Source organism: Adiantum capillus-veneris, chromosome 24 (genome assembly GCF_014529385.1).
Source record: "Adiantum capillus-veneris isolate H3 chromosome 24, ASM1452938v2, whole genome shotgun sequence".
NCBI classification, from domain to species: Eukaryota; Viridiplantae; Streptophyta; class Polypodiopsida; order Polypodiales; family Pteridaceae; genus Adiantum; species Adiantum capillus-veneris.
Genome location: NC_140954.1, coordinates 83,408,205 through 83,427,359, shown reverse-complemented (window position 1 = coordinate 83,427,359; position 19,155 = coordinate 83,408,205). Strand labels below are relative to the sequence as shown.

The 19,155-nt window shown below is 41.2% G+C and overlaps 1 protein-coding gene and 1 pseudogene across 1 annotated transcript in view; both read right to left on the bottom strand.

The window, feature by feature from the left end:
- LOC147426683 (ER membrane protein complex subunit-like protein) overlaps positions 1-8,280 on the bottom strand; it is a 55,486-nt gene extending 47,206 nt beyond the window's left edge. The window contains exon 1 of the mRNA XM_086498903.1: positions 8,092-8,280. Within this exon, the coding sequence (XP_086355029.1) occupies positions 8,092-8,202 (111 nt within the window). The 5' untranslated portion in view covers positions 8,203-8,280. The remainder of the gene's footprint in view (positions 1-8,091) is intronic.
- A 2,048-nt stretch (positions 8,281-10,328) lies between these two features.
- Positions 10,329-10,905, bottom strand: LOC147426682 (putative pre-mRNA-splicing factor ATP-dependent RNA helicase DEAH5 pseudogene; annotated as a pseudogene).
- Positions 10,906-19,155: the final 8,250 nt, after the last annotated feature.

Here is a 19,155-nt window from a genome sequence, read left to right as displayed (position 1 = left end):
CTGGCTTTCGTCCTGGTATGGACGCTCTCATCACGAAGGAGTGCCTTGATGTGTTGTTTGCAATTCAACAGACTGCCTTCACTAGAAGATTTGTTGTTTCTCCTCTCTCAGGATGTGATATGATTTTAGGCATGAAATGGTTTCGTGAACTGAACCCTCTCGTTAATTGGAAGGCTAGCACTTTAACTCTCAATGCCAAAAGTGATTCTTCTACTGTCATTCATGGAGCGGATATTGTTCCTTCTCCATCTCTCATTGCTAATATGCAGGACAAGATTGAAAGGATTCGGGATAAGTAGATTCTCTCAGTCTCTTTTTCTCCACAGCATGACACACAGAACTTGCATGATTATGAGAAGCATGATGATTTGAATGATAATGATTTGCATGATGATTTGGATGAAAAAGACAAGCATGATGAATTGCATGAACAAGATGTGATTGTTCACAAGGATGATGTGTTAGTTGATGCTTTTTCTAGCGAAGCTAACCTCCTTGTAGATTCGATCAATCACCAAGAATTGATCTTGGCTTTTGAGTCAAAGGTCCACAGATCCCCCACACGAAGATTCGATAGATTCGGAAGAAGCGATCTTGGCTCTCGAGCCTTGGTCCAAAGAACCATCACAGGAAGTATTATGTGTTCGCATAATTGATACGCACGCATTGTTCGAGTGTTCCATTCGTGAAGGTTTCCTATATTTTAGTCAGCATCGTTATGTGATCCCTTTTCCTAGGCATGACATATTGTATGTTGAGCACGTTTCTCTCATGGATGAGCACGAATCTATGCGGATTATTCATGAAAAGTTGAAAAGTTTGTATGTAAGGAAGTCACATTCCATGTCTCTTCCTTGGCATGACACAGTTTCCAAAAGAGCACATGATAGTATGAGCACCAAGCATGGGCATTTCCATTGTGATTTGCCACAGTTGATTGATTTCGATCAAACAGAAAAGATTTGACCTCATTGTTTGCATGTGTTTGATGAACGGGTTGTCACTCCGTCTATTTGTTCATCTACATTGCATGCACAGTCTTTAGAGACGACAAGATTTTTTTCCTTCACTTTACATGGAATGGGTATGTCATGGTTTTGTGTTGGAGATGGTTTCAGGAATTTTCAACCATGGAGATTCTTGAAGACGAAAGAAGCAGGACTCTAGACGAAGTTGAAGCATTAAAGGAGCCACAGAAGACTTTGAGTCGCTTTCGGCGCGGCCCAAAGAAGCAAGTGTTGCAGACCTTTATGAAGTTCAAGAACCGCACGACCCACACATCAGAGTTGGCCGGCAAAGAGTCCCTTCCAGGATTCCGGATGCTGTTGGCGATCTCCCTCGACGCCATACAGTTCGGTACCAGTACCTCACTTTGAAAAGGAGGGGATGTCACGTGACACATCCCAACCCTATGTGTCCGTGGACAAGCTACACCACAGCAGGGTTCAGTCAGTCCAGTCAGTTTACATTAGCAGTGATCTGGCACTTTTGTGAGTCTATTCGTAGACCGTGCATGCCCAGTCACTTAGCATAGATGCATATCCTCCGGTTGCACACAGCATGATCATCGGAATTCCCATCAGAATCCATTAGCACCAGTTAGGGGAATTTTCCAATGCATTTAGCCTATTTTCCTATTTTTGGTTATTTTCACTTATTATTTTTAAGTGACTTTCCAACAAAAGTAGGTAGGACAATTTTGCTAAGTTAATATATAAGCAAACCCAAGTTAGCACTTTTTGGCAGACGAGGCAGCAAGAGCTTCCCGCTCAACAGGCAACTTCTCAGCAGTACCCCGCCCTCATGACACCCTAGCGTTTTCAAGCAGACTCCCATCCTCTCCCAGCACCTGACGTTTCAGCAAATGCTTCATCGCCATCAACACAGCAGCCCTGGCGTTTTCACCTATGCATCATCGCCATGCACTCCAGACCAGCAGTAACCACTAACGCTAGGAAGAGGTATTAGCGTTTTTGATTCTCAGCTTTACCGCGTCAGAACCACCGTGTTTTCAGCCCCTCTGTAGCAGAAGCATCAGCGTTTTGGTATTCAGCCACCAGTAGCAGAAGATCAGCAGTAGCGTTTTTGCTAAGCACAGGCACATCAGCGTTTTTGAGATTCAGCCCAAATCTGCAGCGTTTTCATCACCAGCATGACCCCGAATGAACCCGTCATGTTCAGCCATGGAACCAGCAAGAAACAGTCATTTTCAGCCACCAAGAAGACCACAAAATTCAGCCAATAGAAGATCCCAGATTTCAGCCCAAGTCGTCGTCGTCATCACCGTCGTCGTCATCGGCATAGTCCCATTGCATTAGTCCATTGCATTCGCATTGTACACCTTTGTGCAATCAAAGTAGACCACTCTCGCCGACAAGAGTGGGGCCTTCGGAGGAGGGTTTTACAACCTCTCGGGTGTCGTATCTCTTCTCTCTCCTTCTCTCAATCTCATTCACTTGCACGCACAATATCCACTCACTTTGTTCGTGATCATAGCATTTTCCATAAGACGGAAAGCTCTCTTTTCCCTAAGAACTAAAAGGAACCTTGAGCAATAAAGATCACTAATCTTGAGAAAATACTTCATTCATTCCGCTGCACCTTACAGACGGCGACCGCTCACCTCCACTCTCTACCAACCCTTCATCATCATCTTTCCCTCATTCTCGTCCACCCAAGCAACAAGCAACTCTTCGAGATAGTTGGAAACCGGCCTTGAAAGAGTAGGTAGATGTCGCCGTAGCAAGATTTTTCTACCGCGACCATATTGCTTTCAATGCAGCTCGGTAAGCTCTATAGACTTTAACTTATAAGGCTTAAGCTTTAATCTTTAGTTTGTACAATGTATATCACTAATATACACTTTTTTTTTACACAAAGGTTTCCATATTTTAAAGAAATGGCACAGAAGATCGAAGAGTTTGGACCCACATATGTCCCTCCCTCTTCAGAGAGCTTGCGCACCACTCTTTTTTGACAGGGAGAAGATAATGGTGGAGGCGGCATGTGCATCCACAAGGGCTTCATGGAAGAAGAATGGGGTATCCCTCATTGTGGATGGGTGGAGTGATACCCGTCGTCGCTCCATTCATGGCATGGTGGCATATTCTCGAGGGGAGATGTATTTCATTGACTCCCATGATGCATGAAGGACCGGGAAGAGTGCGCGAGTATTTGCATCGGAGTGGGCACTTACCATTGAGAAGGTGGGAAAGCATGATGTCATTGCCATCGTCACCGACGGAGATAATAGCACTCGTGCCGACAAAGCCATCATCGAATCCCTTTATCCAAAAACCACGGTCACATACTACATGGCTCATTGCCTCAACAATCTTCTCAAAGATATAGGCGCCTTAGAATGGATTTCCCCCGTCATTGAGCATGCGAATACAATGGTGACTTTTGTCAATAACCATCAAAAGGTAACTATTAAGCGTTAACCAATCTCATTTCAATTCGTATCTAATTTCAATATGGAAGGCCAATTCTCGATTTGAATGTTGAAACTTGATGTTCCTAAATAGGTGAGGGCTAAATTTTCAAAGAGGTCAAAGCTAGCTCTTCTCAAATACTCGGAGACTAGCTTCGCCTTCAACTTGATTATGCTCCATCGCTTGAGTGTGTGTAGTGGGGCATTGAGCGGACTCTTTATTAGTGATGAGTTCATGGCAATGCCCGAGTAAAAAAGTGTCAATGGAGTGGCATGCCGAGCACGGGCCGACATGCCGGAATGGTGGGAGGAAGTAAAGACAATTAACTTCTTCATGATGCTTAATGTCACCCATCATATGACACATCAAAGTTGTCCGTTCCTGATGGCTTTCATCAATTCCAATAAATCTACACATCCTAACTTAACAGTTTAAGTGTACACATTTAAATATCCTAATTTCAATAATAAAAATGTACTCAAAAAAATAAGAAGATAGTTCATTTAGCAACAGGCATTATATCAAGTCAAAGATCTCTCGAGCCGCCGGTTTATCAAATGCAATGGTGGAGTTCTATAGCTACCAAGCCACACGCTCCAAGGACTTGGCAAGCTTTTACGAATATTTTTTTCCCAAAGTCACATGACGTCCCTATTTAAAGTGCAACTTCTGGCACAATGGGATAGCTTGAAAAAGCTTGCCATGGAAACCATGGAAGACTATAACCAAAAGTTCCTCGATGTCTACCTTCCGATGTCTTTCTTTAAGCTAATACCCTTGGAGGACCAATGCATACCATTGGGTTGCCATCTTTACAAGAATATCGTTTGTCCAAGGCTCAAGCAAGTTTCTACTATCCAAGACTTATGGACCATGCTACGGTTCGCTCCAAGCTAATGCAAGAAAGATTGGAATTTGTCACAAAAGATCAACCTACGAACACTCAAAATCCTCAACAACAACGCACAAATTCTTGGAATTCTCGCGACAATTCAACTCAACCCACAAGACTTAGTTTGACACTTCGCCAACAAGAAACTCTACAGCAAGAAGGCCATGCTCCGAATGCTGCTAGACGGGATACACCTCTTATGTATGTCTTAATAAAGGGGATAAGACTCCTGCTAAGAAATCCAAAAAGACAGTAGGACTTGTTGCCGATATTTATAGCATCTCTGTACCTGATGGTTCCAAAGAATTGTGCAGAGCATATGGAAAGATGAATGGCTCCAAGGCACTTATCTTCTGTGATCTAGGAGCCCCCAAGAATTTCATCCAGATGGACTTTCAATATGATCAATTTGCTAGAGAACTTGAGGCTGAGTTAGCCACAGGGTGAACTCATAAAATTGTACCACTCATTGGTGCTCTTTCGATCACCATCCAAGGGTACCATGGCAAAACAGACTTTCACATCATGAAGTTAAGGCATTGCAACACACTTTGGGCATGCCTTGGCACGACAAGAACAATGCTACCATTCAGATCCGCAATCGAACCATTACTTTGGTGCTCAATGAAAAGCCAATCGTCCTTCGAGTTCGACTTACAAACCAATAATGATTTTTAGTTTGCTTTGTATTTGGATACTTTTTTAACTCTGTTTGAAAATATTGTTTGAAATAGAATTTTTATGTTTTGAACTTGTCCTGGCGCCGATTGAGTTTGCTTAATTCTGGTTTTAATGTTGGTTTCAATGCTGTTTGGAAAACCTATGGGTGGCGCACGCTATGGTCTAGGGAGCATATAGTTGTATTTGGATCTTCTAAACAACGAAAGCTGCGGTCTCGCGAGCGTTTGGTTGTATATGGCCTTTGAATATCTCATCGCCTAGACTTCACTTCTTGGGGGAAGTATTCATGGGGGAGTTTATGTCTCTCTGTCTTGTGCTTGCATCTATAATCATTTGTGTTGCATCGTAACTTGTGAGACGTATACTTCCAAGTTGGCTGAGATTGCTTCGGTATGTGATCTTAGTGCATCGAGACACCCCTTTAAAGATCAACCTGGACTGGGGTGTGATAGCTACTATTGCTACGCTGAAATATCAAGAACTCCGATACTTACTGAATGACCCTCAGATTTTTGAACTAAAAACTTTGATTAAGTTTTGTATGACTAATCGCAGACGATTACTCTTCTTTCGAAAGGAAGTATCTAACAAACTGCTGACATGGAACTTAACTGAAGATCATGGGGATTAGGATTCCAAAATTCTAACCCTAACCAACTTACAAAGATTGGCCGAGGGGCCTAAACACCTAGAAGAAGATGAACCCTACCAACTTGCAAATTATGGCAGAGGGGCCTAAACCCTAAAGAAGCAAACTCCAAAAATTGTGTAGAGCATACTGACGTGGCAACGTTGTACAAATAGCCTGTGTTTTGCACTGACAGCCCTAGATTTTGAAACTACTTCTTCTAAAGGATCAGGTTTTCATAGCGATTGCTTTTGAGGGCCAAGGGCATTTATATATGTGCAAGGGGGTCTCCTTCTGGTATTCCCAATTGCACGAAGCAGAGGAGTTGCCCCCGAACCTGTACACCAGTTGAAGCAGGATAAAGAAATACTAAAAGGAGCACTAGGGTTTTTGGAGCCAAGACACTCTCGGAATGGAACTCTGCCACTCCATCTCTCGCATTGATTTTCTCTCTTTCTGTTTAGTTGTTTTGTAGTGCTAAAATTCTGTTCCAGTTTGGCACGTGGTGCCCTCCCGTTACAACTAAACTGGCCTACCCTGGGGCAACTCAAGCTGCTCATCAACTGCCATGGACTGTTGATCCTTATGCTCTAACCATCTATCCAGCTACTCTAGGACCTCCTCTCTCTCGTGCGCGCGCACACAAAACTCACTGAGTAGAGAGAACCATGCTGAGGATCTGCTAACTCATGAACTTCGGCTGAGATTGCTTGGGTATGTGATCTTAGTGCATCGAGACACCCCTTTAAAGATCAACCTGGACTGGGTGTGATAGCTACTATTGCTACGCTGAAATATCAAGAACTCCGATACTTACTGAATGACCCTCAGATTTTTGAACTAAAAACTTTGATTAAGTTTTGTATGACTAATCGCAGACGATTACTCTTCTTTCGAAAGGAAGTATCTAACAAACTGCTGACATGGAACTTAACTGAAGATCATGGGGATTAGGATTCCAAAATCCTAACCCTAACCAACTTACAGAGATTGGCCGAGGGGCCTAAACACCTAGAAGAAGATGAACCCTACCAACTTGCAAATTATGGCAGAGGGGCCTAAACCCTAAAGAAGCAAACTCCAAAAATTGTGTAGAGCATACTGACGTGGCAACGTTGTACAAATAGCATGTGTTTTGCACTGACAGCCCTAGATTTTGAAACTACTTCTTCTAAAGGATCAGGTTTTCATAGCGATTGCTTTTGAGGGCCAAGGGCATTTAAATATGTGCAAGGGGGTCTCCTTCTGGTATTCCCAATTGTAGGAAGCAGAGGAGTTGCCCCCGAACCTGTAACCAGTTGAAGCAAGATAAAGAAATACTAAAAGGAGCACTACGGTTTTTGGAGCCCAAGACACTCTCGGAATGGAACTCTGCCACTCCATCTCTCGCATCGATTTTCTCTCTTTCTGTTTAATTGTTTTGTAGTGCTAAAATTCTATTCCAGTTTGGCACGTGGTGCCCTCCCGTTACAACTAAACTGGCCTATCCTGGGGCAACTCAAGCCGCTCATCAACTGCCATGGACTGCTGATCCTCATGCTCTAACCATCTATCCAGCTAATCTAGGACCTCCTCTCTCTCGTGCGCGCGCGCGCACAAAACTCACTTAGTAGAGAGAACCATGCTGAGGATCTGCTAACTCATGAACTTCATGTCTTCTACATTATCTATGTGCTGAAATCTTTCTTATTCTACTGTGCAATTCTATGAGCTGTGGACGCTCGATTTCTGTCTTCCATAGGTGAGCTGAATAATCTCTCTTCCTTTTGCTAAAACTTCTGTTTTGCTGTCATTCACCGTCTGGCCAATAGCTCCAGCCGGTTACAGCAACCATTATCAATTTCCATGTATACTTGCAACTTTAAGCAGTAATCGACTCAACATTTTAACAGTCCTCCTCTCTTCATTCTATGTCTTGTGTGCGTGCACGCCACACACTCGCTCTCCACCCACATAATCGATGTAAAAATTAAGGGAAAATTAGCTGAAATGAATTGTTGTAAAGAATAAAGGAAAAAAATAGCTGAAAAGGAACTGTCAGAACATCTTACAGAAAGGCCTTCCCCTTTGACGTACATAATAAGTCAATTCATTCATTTCCTCAGGCATAGCTCATACATCAAAAGCAGAATAATTTATTCTTGAATACATCATTAAAGGAGAACTTGATGAAGATGAACGATGTCTTGACAAAAGACGTAATCACTCCACATGTGCAGCGATGTCCATATTATTGGGCCATTGAGAAGAGCAAAGCATCAGCATAGACCCTTATTGCAGAGCTACCTTAAACTAACCAAAGCAAAACTTTTGTTCCTGTACAGATGTCTCTGAATTGTAGGTACGTAATCTATGTAGGTGAGGCTATATACTCTAATGTGGGTGCAGAGAGCCAAAGCTCGCTCTCGCTCCCTCTCGCTCTCTCTCTCTCTCACACACACACACACAACGCTCACCAGATCCAAGGGAGATCGAGAGAAACCAGGTGGATCGGCCACATCGCGGGAGGAAGCAGCTTCAGAGAAATCAATAGCCCATTTTCGACCGCCTCCCTTTCCTTTCTCCATGCCTTCAAAGCTCCAGGGACCTCAACAACGAAAACAATTGTTAACGTGACTGCGCTCGGTGGGGGAGGGGGGCAATTAAAACTAGCCTTGCTTTGACGATATGGTTTACTGTTGATGTGTTGTTGCAAACTAGATTGCCTGGATTTGCCAAAGAAATTTGCCCATATGGTTTGCTATCGATGTGTTGTTGCAAACTAGATTGCCTTGATTGCTTCACTCTTTAAATGGTAAAATTTTAAAAAGTGGTAGTGTTGTGGCTTTTGTCTCATGGTATAGCTCGTTCTGATGATGATTCAGTGTAGTATGTCTCTTTAAAGTTTTTCCCAAAAGCTCTACAACCTTGCAAGACAAATGATAATTCACATTTGTGGATGTGTGGAGGGGAAACCTTTTCACATTATAATTTTTGAAGATGGAGAGAGCATCGTGATGCTTGTGCTCATCAAAGAAAAGAAAAAATCATGCATATGATCACACGTATGGTGTGGAGTTGGTACCATTTTTCACATGTATAATAATACCATAAGGAACATGCCCTTCTCCCACCACTTTTATCCCTTCCAATATTTAATGGGGGATTTATGCTTCTCCTCCAATGTTGGACGGACTTTCTTATTTTAAAATTATTATAGTTGCACAAGGAAGAACTCATTACCATCGTCGATGTTATGCAGGCTTGTATCGTTTTAAATTGCCATGCTATGATGTACTCTTGATGTGTTCCTTGTTGGGCTGCAAAAGTTCTTCAATCCTTGTCACCTACATCAACAATCCTTTCAATGAAAAAGACATAAATTCATTGCTTTGATGCATACATGATGGAATCTAATTCTAAATATGGTTGAGATCACATAGAGGAAATTGAGATACAAAATATAAGTGTACCTTCGGTATTGGTCATATGCATCAAAGCAAACCTTGGATGGATCGGCTCCTAAACCTTCCTTTTGTTGTTCCACCACCTTGCCATAGTATGTGTTTGTTGATATACCCCATCAAAGCACAAACTTGTCTGGATTGACTCATAAACCTTCCATTCACTATTGCATCACCTACCACTAGTGTGTTGCCATACCTCTTCTCATCAACTTTATGCAGTGTCAGCATAGGGTAAGTCAAAATTAAACTAGCCTTGCTTTACCAAAGAAATTTGCCGATATGGTTTAGTATTGATGTTTGTTGCAAACTAAAATGCCTTAATTGCTTCACTCTCTAAATGGTATGAATTGAAAAAGTGGTAGTGGTGTGGCTTTTATCTCATAGTATAACTCGTTATTATGACTCAATAGTATGTCTCCTCGAAGCTTTTGCCAAAAGCTCTACGACCTCACTAGAGAATTAAAAATTCACATTAGTGGATGTGTGGAGGAGAAACCTTTTCACGTTATAATTTTTAAAGATAGAGAGAGAGAGATGCATTTTGTGCATTGTGATGCTTGTGCCCATCAAATAAAAGAAAAAATCATGCAAATGTTACATACGTATGTTGTGGAGTTGGCACCATTTTTCACATTTATAATAATACTGTAAGAAACGTGCCCTTCTCCCACCATTTTTATCCTCTCCAGTGTTGAAGGGGAATTTATGCTTCTCCTCCAATGTTGGAGGGACTTTCTTATTTTAAAATTATTATAGTTGCACAAGGAAGAACACATTACCATCATCGATGTTATGTAGGCTTGTATTGTTTTAGATTGCCATGCTGTGATGTACTCTCGATGTGTCCCTTGTCAGGCATTGCAAAAGTTCTTCAATCCTTGTCACCTTCATCAACAATCCTTTCAATAAAAAAAGACGTAAATTCATTGCTTTGATGCATACATGATGGAACCTAATTCTAAGTACCTTTGAGATCACATAAAGGAAATTGAAATACAAAATATTAGTGTACCTTTGGTATTGGTCATATGCATCAAATCAAACCTTGGATGGATCGGCTCCTAAACCTTCCTTTGTTGTTCCACCACCACCTTGCCATAGTATGTGTTTTGTTGATATACCCCATCAAAGCACAAACTTGTATGGATTGACTCGTAAACCTTTCATTCACTATTGCACCACCTACCACTTGTGTGTTGCCATACCTCTTATAATCGACTTTGCGCAATGTCAGCTCGTCAAATGGTTTAGTAGCAACAACAAAACATCTTAGCATTCCAAAGAACTTTGGGCATAGTTGTTGGTACCATTTCATTCATGTATGCGCTCTTCGTGCACAAATGATAGAACTTTCCTAGTACCATACTGCATGCTCACCTACTCTCTGCTTTGCAACAGCTTGAGAAATGGGTGTGAAGATATGTGAATCTAACCCAAGTTTGGGAATATATACATTTTGCTTAGCAAAACTTGGATCTACTACATAGTAGATTCAATCAATAGTTAAAGATGCCTATGCAATGTTGGTTGAAACCATCACTTATTGGTGGTGATGGGTCAAAATTTCTTGTCTACATTTCACTAGGAAGGGCACTATAAACGAGGAGTATAATCAGCTCTATAATATCTAGACCCAAACCCTTCTCTCTCTTGCAAGATTTGGCAGGCTATATCAATTTCTTCATATAATGTTAAGCAGAGAAGGATATCACATGTTGGCTTCATTACATGTATTTGCATAAAAGTAATGAGTGCAGCATCTAGATAGTCATTCTTTGGCTGCTTTGAAAATAGAATCTTGATCAAAGATGTTCTTCTTAGCATAGTGAAATTGTTACAAATAAAAAATTACCCAGAAAACTTCTCAGCGTCAAGTGTGGCTGAGTCAACTATAAGATGCAAATCTTTTTACCACCTTACTAGGTCAGCGACCCAAAGAGGACAGCCATGTGTATTGTTCTTTCATGTGCTTCATCAGTCTTCCCTAGCTTGTGGAAGATTTTGAATTCAAACTACTTCAAGAACATCGTCCATCTAATTAGTCTTCCTTGAATTATCACTTTGTTAATAAGAAATAGGAGTGCCTTATGATCAACGTATAAGCGAAATAGTTTTCCCAATAAGTAGTGTTTGAATCTAGTTGCACCGAACACCATTCCAAGTGCTTCTCTTTCTATTGTTGAGTATCCCTATTCAGCTAAGTTGAACCTACGACTAGCGAAGTAGACTAGGTAGTCTGTCTTTCCATCAAGCTGGGTCAATATTGCTCCCATCGCCATTCTAGATGCATCTACATGTACATGAAATATCACCTCCCAATCTCGTTGATGAAGGATTGTCTTCTTGCTGATCATCTCCTTTAAGCACTAAAAACTTGCCTCACATTCCTAAGTCTAGATGAACTTCACTCCCTTCTAGGTCATTTCATACAATGGAAGAGCCTTTGTTGGGAACATATGAATTAATCTTACCAATAGAAATTTATGTACCCCAAGAATGAGCTTAGTTCAGACACATTTGTTGGCACTCTGACTTGCTGCACACACTAGACTTTGTCTTTGGCCATCTCAATGCCATTTCTAAACATAATATGACCGAGAAGTTCACCCTTCCAAACCATCAAGACTGATTTAAAGGGGTTTTGACAAGTTTGTTTCTCCCTGTATCTCTCAAACACCATTTCCAAATAGAATATGCATATCCTCCAGTGAAAGGACTATAAATCACCAACCAAGAAAGCCAAAAATCTGTGTAAGAACTCACTCAATATCTCCATCATGTAGCGTTGGAAGATAGTTGGAGCTTTATACACTCTGAATGGTATGACTAGGTACATGAATGCTCTCCATTCAGTGATGAATGTTGTCTTTGCTCTATCTTCTTGTGCGATTATCAACTGATTGTAGACACTATAGCCATCCATGAACCGATACATTTTGTGGCCATCTATTTCATCCAACATCATGTCAATGAATGGAAGTGGGAATGGGTCTTTAATTGTCATCAAATATCTAATATCTAACCAACCCAAATGATTTTCTCATATTAAACTGATCATTTAATATGGGATAATAAACGGGAACAAGGGTTAGAATATAGACATGTGCTTACGGATCTATCTCAACACGGGGCCAATGGTAAAGGGGCCCAAATGAGAGATGGTCTGCCAAAGAGCAAGGTTAACTAATGAAGCTTAAAAGACCTTAGGGTTAGCTTCATTAAAGACCTCCAATGGTTAGTGTTAAAAGTCATTTTGACCTTAAGCAAGCTAGGGTTGTGCTTGAGGTGAGAACCTTAGGCAAGCTAGGGTTGTACTTGAGGTGGGAACCCGATCTAAACTTAGGCAAGCTAGGGCTATGCTTGAGGTGGGAACCCGACCTAAACTTAGGCAAGCTAGGGCTGTGCTTGAGGTGGGAACTCCACCTAAGGTGCTTGTCATGCTTGATGACTAAGGTACTTGAGGTACTTGTCACATTTAATGAGGAAGTTGCTTGAGAAGCTTCCTATGCATGGGGGGTAAGATGCTTGAGTCAAAAAGAGAACCTACTCACTTAATGAGGAAGTTGCTCGAGAAACTTCTTGTGCATAAAAATCTCAAAGTTAGGGGAATTCTAAAAGAGTACATGGGACACATGTCAGACTCTCACTAAGCTTAACCACATGGGTGCTTGAATGCTATTGGTTGGGCTAAAGAGGGGTCCAATGAGCTTTTACTTCCACCTAACAAATATCCAGATATTTTCAAGCTCTCTCTCTCTCTAAGGGGTAAGGAGGACACTTGTCAAAAGACTACCCATATGCTTGACTGTATGCGGGATGTGATTGGCTAAGGGAAGAGGGGTCCAATGAGCTTGTAGCAAGTAGAATTTTCGCCCAAAGCAAGAAAGGGGGGTGCTAGGGGGATATACACCATCACACACACTCATTGGAGACACCATATCTCACTTGGTGAAAGTTGAGGAACACCACCTCCTTCTCCAAGCTTGTGAGAGTGAAAGCCTACACCAACACTCTTGGCTATGGAATGCAAATCCAACCAAGATTCATGCTTCAATGCTTAAGCTTGCCATCTTCTCCATCTCCATTACTATGCTATTATGTATGCTAGCAAGAAGAGTAATGATAAGTGAGGAACTACTTCTTTCTCTTATGGAATGTTTCATCTTCCTCTTTCCTATCCTCATTCCCCGCTAGCTCTCTCCACCTTCGAAGGTGTTTGAGGCCTTGGGACTGAGGCTTGGGATAGTTAATGCTTTCTTCAAGTTTATGTTATGTTATGTTTGTGATGCATGAAGCTTTCCATCTTCATTGCATCACCAAGGTCGCAAAGAACAAAAAGATTGTATTGTACCAAGTCTCTCTTGATGGGAGAAACTATAATACAAATGCCTATTTGAGGGGGACCGGCTCCATATGAATCCTGTCCTCAACTATTGTCATGTTCTCTAAACTCTCTCTCTTGCAAAAGTATTGTTCATGCCAAGTTAACTAAGTACCATGTTTATGTTGCTACCATCAATTAACTTCACCCGCTATGCTCACAAAGTAATCTCTTAAAAGTGCTTCACCTACTTTCCTAATTCTGCTACTCTCAAAGTTCATAGGCAATTTCTATTACATTGATTATCTAGGCATCTAACTTTCAATAGTTGACACATACCCTCAGCTTTCCATTTTTCTTTGGCACAACCACTATTGGAAATGACATGTCACTGCTTGCTACCTATGTGATGAATCCTACTTTCAGAAGGTTTCCATTATCCTCTTTGACCATCTTGGCACAGTTAGCATTCATCATATACCTTTGCAGGTTACTGGTCTTGCATCTGGTTTTAGTGGTATCCTAGTACTTTTGAAACAGTTGGTTGGCCTTTTCTTTGATCTCTAGTTTCATATGCTTATTGATTTTGACCATTATGGTATTCTTTTCTGAAAGGAGATTCCATTCTTTGATTTCTTAGTCATTTGGCAATAACCAATTCGGTCCACCTCCTTTCCTTTTTGCCAGTGACTGCCTCCTTGTCTATCAAAATTCCTACTGTGTATTCATTAAATGGACTCCCTAGTTTAGCTAACCCTGCTTCCATGTCCATTCATTCAGTGATTTGCTCAGAATTCTTTGCATTGGTCTGCCCTTGACCCGCCTGTATTCTACAGTCCTTCTTTTCCTACGTTGATCTAATTAGTGTCTTGTGTTACCATATACATGTGGTAGTGATGTGTCTCAACACGCTTAGGACCGTCAAGGCATTTTTCCCTCACTAAGAGGTTTTTCCCCCTGTGCATTGTATATACGCCCATCACTCTAGGGCTATCTTATCTTTCCATTGCACACTAAGTAATACACTCTCTGTTGTACTGTGCCTTGAGCTTCCTTTGTCTTCTCCAAGATGTGTGTGTTTTTTCACAACCCTAATTTCAACAGTTGGTATCAGAGCAGATTTCATCCTCCTGGGCTTAGTTGCCGACAACTCCAACACATGCCTACTCACTTTCTCTGCTTTCTGTGAGCTTTGACGAGCGTCAACGAGTCTACTCAAAATTTTGATTTGGGCTCATTTCGATCTCCGTTTCCACTACAACAATACTACACATGCTATTTTGTATTTTACAATTTTTTTGTTAGTGCCATTTTTTGCATAACAAGTCCCTTACATTCTTCTACGGTTTGTTCTATATAGCACGTGTTGTTCCTGCTTCGTTTCTCCTCTTTTCGAGCAATTTTCACATCAGATGCAACATTTTCCATGGCTGACAACAACACAAATGTGTTCAAGATTTTTGCTGTTGAAAGGGTGTTTGGAATATTGTGTAGGGCATTGATGTACGTCCTAGTTCTGAGGATGTAGGCGATGTTGAGGATGTTGCAGGTTTTGGTGATAGTATGTTGCTAGTATTGGTGATAGTATGTTGCTACCGGAACTGTTTTGGTGACGGCCCTGCAAGCTCGTTGGAATGTAAAAGATGTGCGGGCTCATGCATTGATTGCGTTGTCTGTGAAGCGCACTATTGCTCCTCATATTTGTTCAACAAAATCTGCACAACAGGCTTGAGATATTCTGGATGGTCTTTATATGCAAGTCATAATGAGGCAAAAATTGCATTGCTGCGTAAAGAGCTAGAGTCAAAGATTATATCCATGGATTTTCTCTTTGGATTCCCAAGTCTATCCATGGGATACGGGAATATGGACAATAGTCGACACGTTTAGGTCCCTTGCTACTTAAAGTACATGGGAAGATCTTTGTTGTTGATGAGTATAGCTGTGACCTACAAGAATCTTTTCAAAAGGTTAAGGAGGCTATATCCATCTCTCAACAAAGGCAAAAAGCTGTTGCTGACAAGCACAGAAGGGCCTTAACGTTGGCACAAAAGCCAAGCTGATCTCTCTTGCTGAGAGCCTCTCCCTGACGTAGTGGTAATTCACCTCAATGTGATTTGTGCGAGCATGAAAAATTGGGTTCCTCGCAACTGCCACTGCACTCTGACTGTCAGTGTAGATAGTGTTGGCAGTGTCCTTCCAACACCCAAATTAGCCATAAGGCATCTCAACCATACACACTCAACCGTATAGTGAAGATTGCCGTGTACTCACCCTCACTTCTTGCTCAACCATGATATGCATGAGCTATCGAGCATGAAACAAAAACCACTCGTGAACACTTGTGTGTCAAAACAACCAACCCAATCTAAGTCTGAAAAAGCATGTAAGTTTGGCAGCAATGATCTGCCTTGGATAAAACAAGCCAAGATGTAAAGTGCCACTCAACTAGAAAAAAATCCTCTTGACATCTTGCTAATGCTTAGACTGTGGGCTATGCATAAATTTGACCTGTGAGATTGCAAACTGAATATCCGGTCTTGTGTTGCATACATAAATAAGGCAGCCAACAACAGTTTGGTAAAGAGTGACATCGACATGATCACCAGCATCATGAAGACTCAATTCAAACATGTTTTCATGGGAGTGGCAATAGGTTTGCAATCCTCAAGTCCAAACTTACATACTAACTCTATGTAACTTTTCTAACACAAGGCAATACCACCATCACATTGCTTAAACTGTATGCCCAAGTAATGATGCAATAGCCCCAAATCTTTCATCTTGAAAGTTGCATTCAAATGAGCCTTAAATTCAGCAATACGTCTCTCATTTGGTCCAGGGATCAGCAAAGCATCCACATAGAGAACCATAATGAGACGTACATCACCCTCACACTTTACATACACTGTGCTTTTTGTTGTGGACTATTACGAAAGCCTCTTTTGACCAAACGAGTGTCAGCCTTCTCATACCAAGCACGAGGAGATTGCTTCAACCCATACAAAGATTTCTTACATTTGCACACTTTATCCTCTTGTCCTTTCTTGACAAAACCGCGAGGTCATGCTACATAAACTTCCTCAAATATGTCACCATTTAAGAAAGTAGTAACAATGTCTGACTGATGTACATCCCAACCAAATGAGTTGCCAATGCACATAGAAAACACACAGTAGTCATACGACAAGTGGGAGCAAAAGTCTCTTCATAATCTATGCCTTTTTGTTGTGCATAACCCTTTGCAACAAGTCGAGCCTTATAGCGATCAATCTCACCATTGGGCTTGTGTTTCAACTTGTAAACCCACTTCGTACCAATGGAAATGTGCTTTGTAGCACCACTCTCAAAATACCACACATGTGAATCTGCAGCAAGTGACAAACATGTATCATGGACAGAAGGATCATAAGTGCGCTCTGCACTAAAAGCCCATTCTTCATCAACAGAACCAAAATAATAATAATAATAATAGTAATTTGATTAGAGTTAGTAAGTTAGATTAGCATGGAAAGTAGAAGAAGGCTTGTTGAAGAAAGAAGTGATCCTTGATGAAATCAGCACGATTTTGGACTCATTATTCTACTGAGAATCTTAAGAGATTCCAATGTTGTGAATGAATCAAAAAGGGTGATAGCACGCACTCTAAAGGTGAGCTCATTTAGAAGTCATCATCTACTGTCCTATTTATATTTCAATCAATTCCTGTTCGTCATCGTCAAGTTTTGCATACATGTTTAGCATTAGCTTGTAGGATGCAATTTCTCTGCTGCTCAACCCTACCACACTTTCAAAGGCATGCCTACCAAGTTCTAGGTTCCTCCACTTCTGACTAGCACCTAATATAACATGCCAAGTCACAAGATCAGGTTGAAAAGGCCGCAGCTCGAGCACACTGACGATCATGTTGAGCTGTCCTACACGGCCAAGTAGACCAATCATACAGTTGTAATGTTCCATGAATAAAAAAGAAGCAATAATTTGAGTGCAGCGGCTGAAAACACATTTGCCCCTCCTCTAGCAACCTTGCATGGCTACACACAGTAAGAACGTTCAAATATGTAAGCGTGTTGGGCTCCACAATATACTGCCCTCGACTACCTTTAACAATAGACCTACAAAGACCACCAGCACAACAACTACAATATCACCGTCGTCTGCCATCCGACAACATTAGTAGCCTACAAGGCACTGCAGGCATGATAGATACTGCCCACACCCACTCCCACTTATGCATGGCCGTTTCCACTCTCCCCTTGGCATGCGTTGCTACTCGCATGCAGCCACCCACTACCTCATTCTTTCGGGATCACCAACTAGCACTGGTGCGACACTAACGCAGGCTGCAAGCTTGTGCAACTGCACTTTTTTTTGCATGGTGGCAAATATTCCTACCCACATGCACACGATGAAATTTCAATCTATATATATATATATATTAATCACCACTGAACACTCTTTCTCCCTCTCATCTGCAAGTGACGGAGCAGCCAGACAACAAAAGAGCACCAACTCTTTCTTTTTCTCTCTCTTTCCCCCCACTATCTCTCTTTCTCTCCTTGATTGTCTGTAACAGGTGAACATCTTTCTCCCCACCTCGTAAGCTGAAGCCGCCAGTCAGCTCACTTCTACGGCTTCACAAACGGTTGCTCAATGGAATGATCAGCATTTTTCCCTTTGCCTGCAACGCCGGAAGACCATTCTATTACTGCTTGTGAGATCTGCTAGCTTGTAGCTCGGGCATGTAATTCTAATATACACTATTTTTAGGGCTTGCCTTTTTTTTTCACAGTTTTCTTCTCTTATTATATCAGACGCATTGGAGTTATCCACAAGACTATATAACCATTATCCATTTATAAAATTCGTATAATTTAAGAGTTAATATTTGAAGTGCTTCCAAAAGATGAACCCTTCATTGTGTAGGGTCTTTTCCTAGAGAAATTGCTTGTTGAGCACCTTGTGCGTCAGTGGTGGGGAGAGCTACAATATGTTGCCACGCTTGTGGTGGAAAGTAGTGTTCGAGACAAATCATTTTCCTAACCATACACAGAAAGAGGAAAGTTTAGAAGAATGACTTGCAAGTTTCTTCTTTTTACACTATTTCTCTTAAATTTCAAGCGAAATGATTCCTTTTCCTCCTGCTCCTAAGGGACATTATTGAATTTTCAAGCAGCTTGATTGTAACCTGGGACACACTTTCCTCAGTTGGGAAGGGTTGCAATTTTCAACCTTGTCGATGTGTGCCTTTTTTTTTGGCTCTGAGATCTGTGTGTCTATATTTAAGGTGCAGATAAGCGCTGCTATGTCTCTTGGTATTTTAGTGTTTGTTGTATCCATTCAAAGATGACCATCGAAAGTAGTTCCTACAAATTTTTTCAAGAGAAATTCTCTTTGAGAGTGCAATGGTGGAAATCAAACTTTTGATCAGAGTAATCATAGCAATGTTTGTTGACCAAATTAGGGCTTGCCAAAAACAATTTTCCTAACTGAAGAAAATAAGGGTACGTACACCTAAAGCTCTTTTTTTTAAAGGTTAAAATTCAAAGCATTTTCAGGTATTCACACTAAAACTTGTAAAACTTTGCCGGTTTACTTCAAGGAAAGCTTGGAATCTAGCCGATGTTTTGCAATTTTAGCTAATTTAAATAACACAAGTAAAATTTTACAAGTTTGCACATAATATATTCGTGGCCTCCAATTGAGTGGCACCAATGCAATGCCACCCTAAATGAAATTTCACACACTAATTG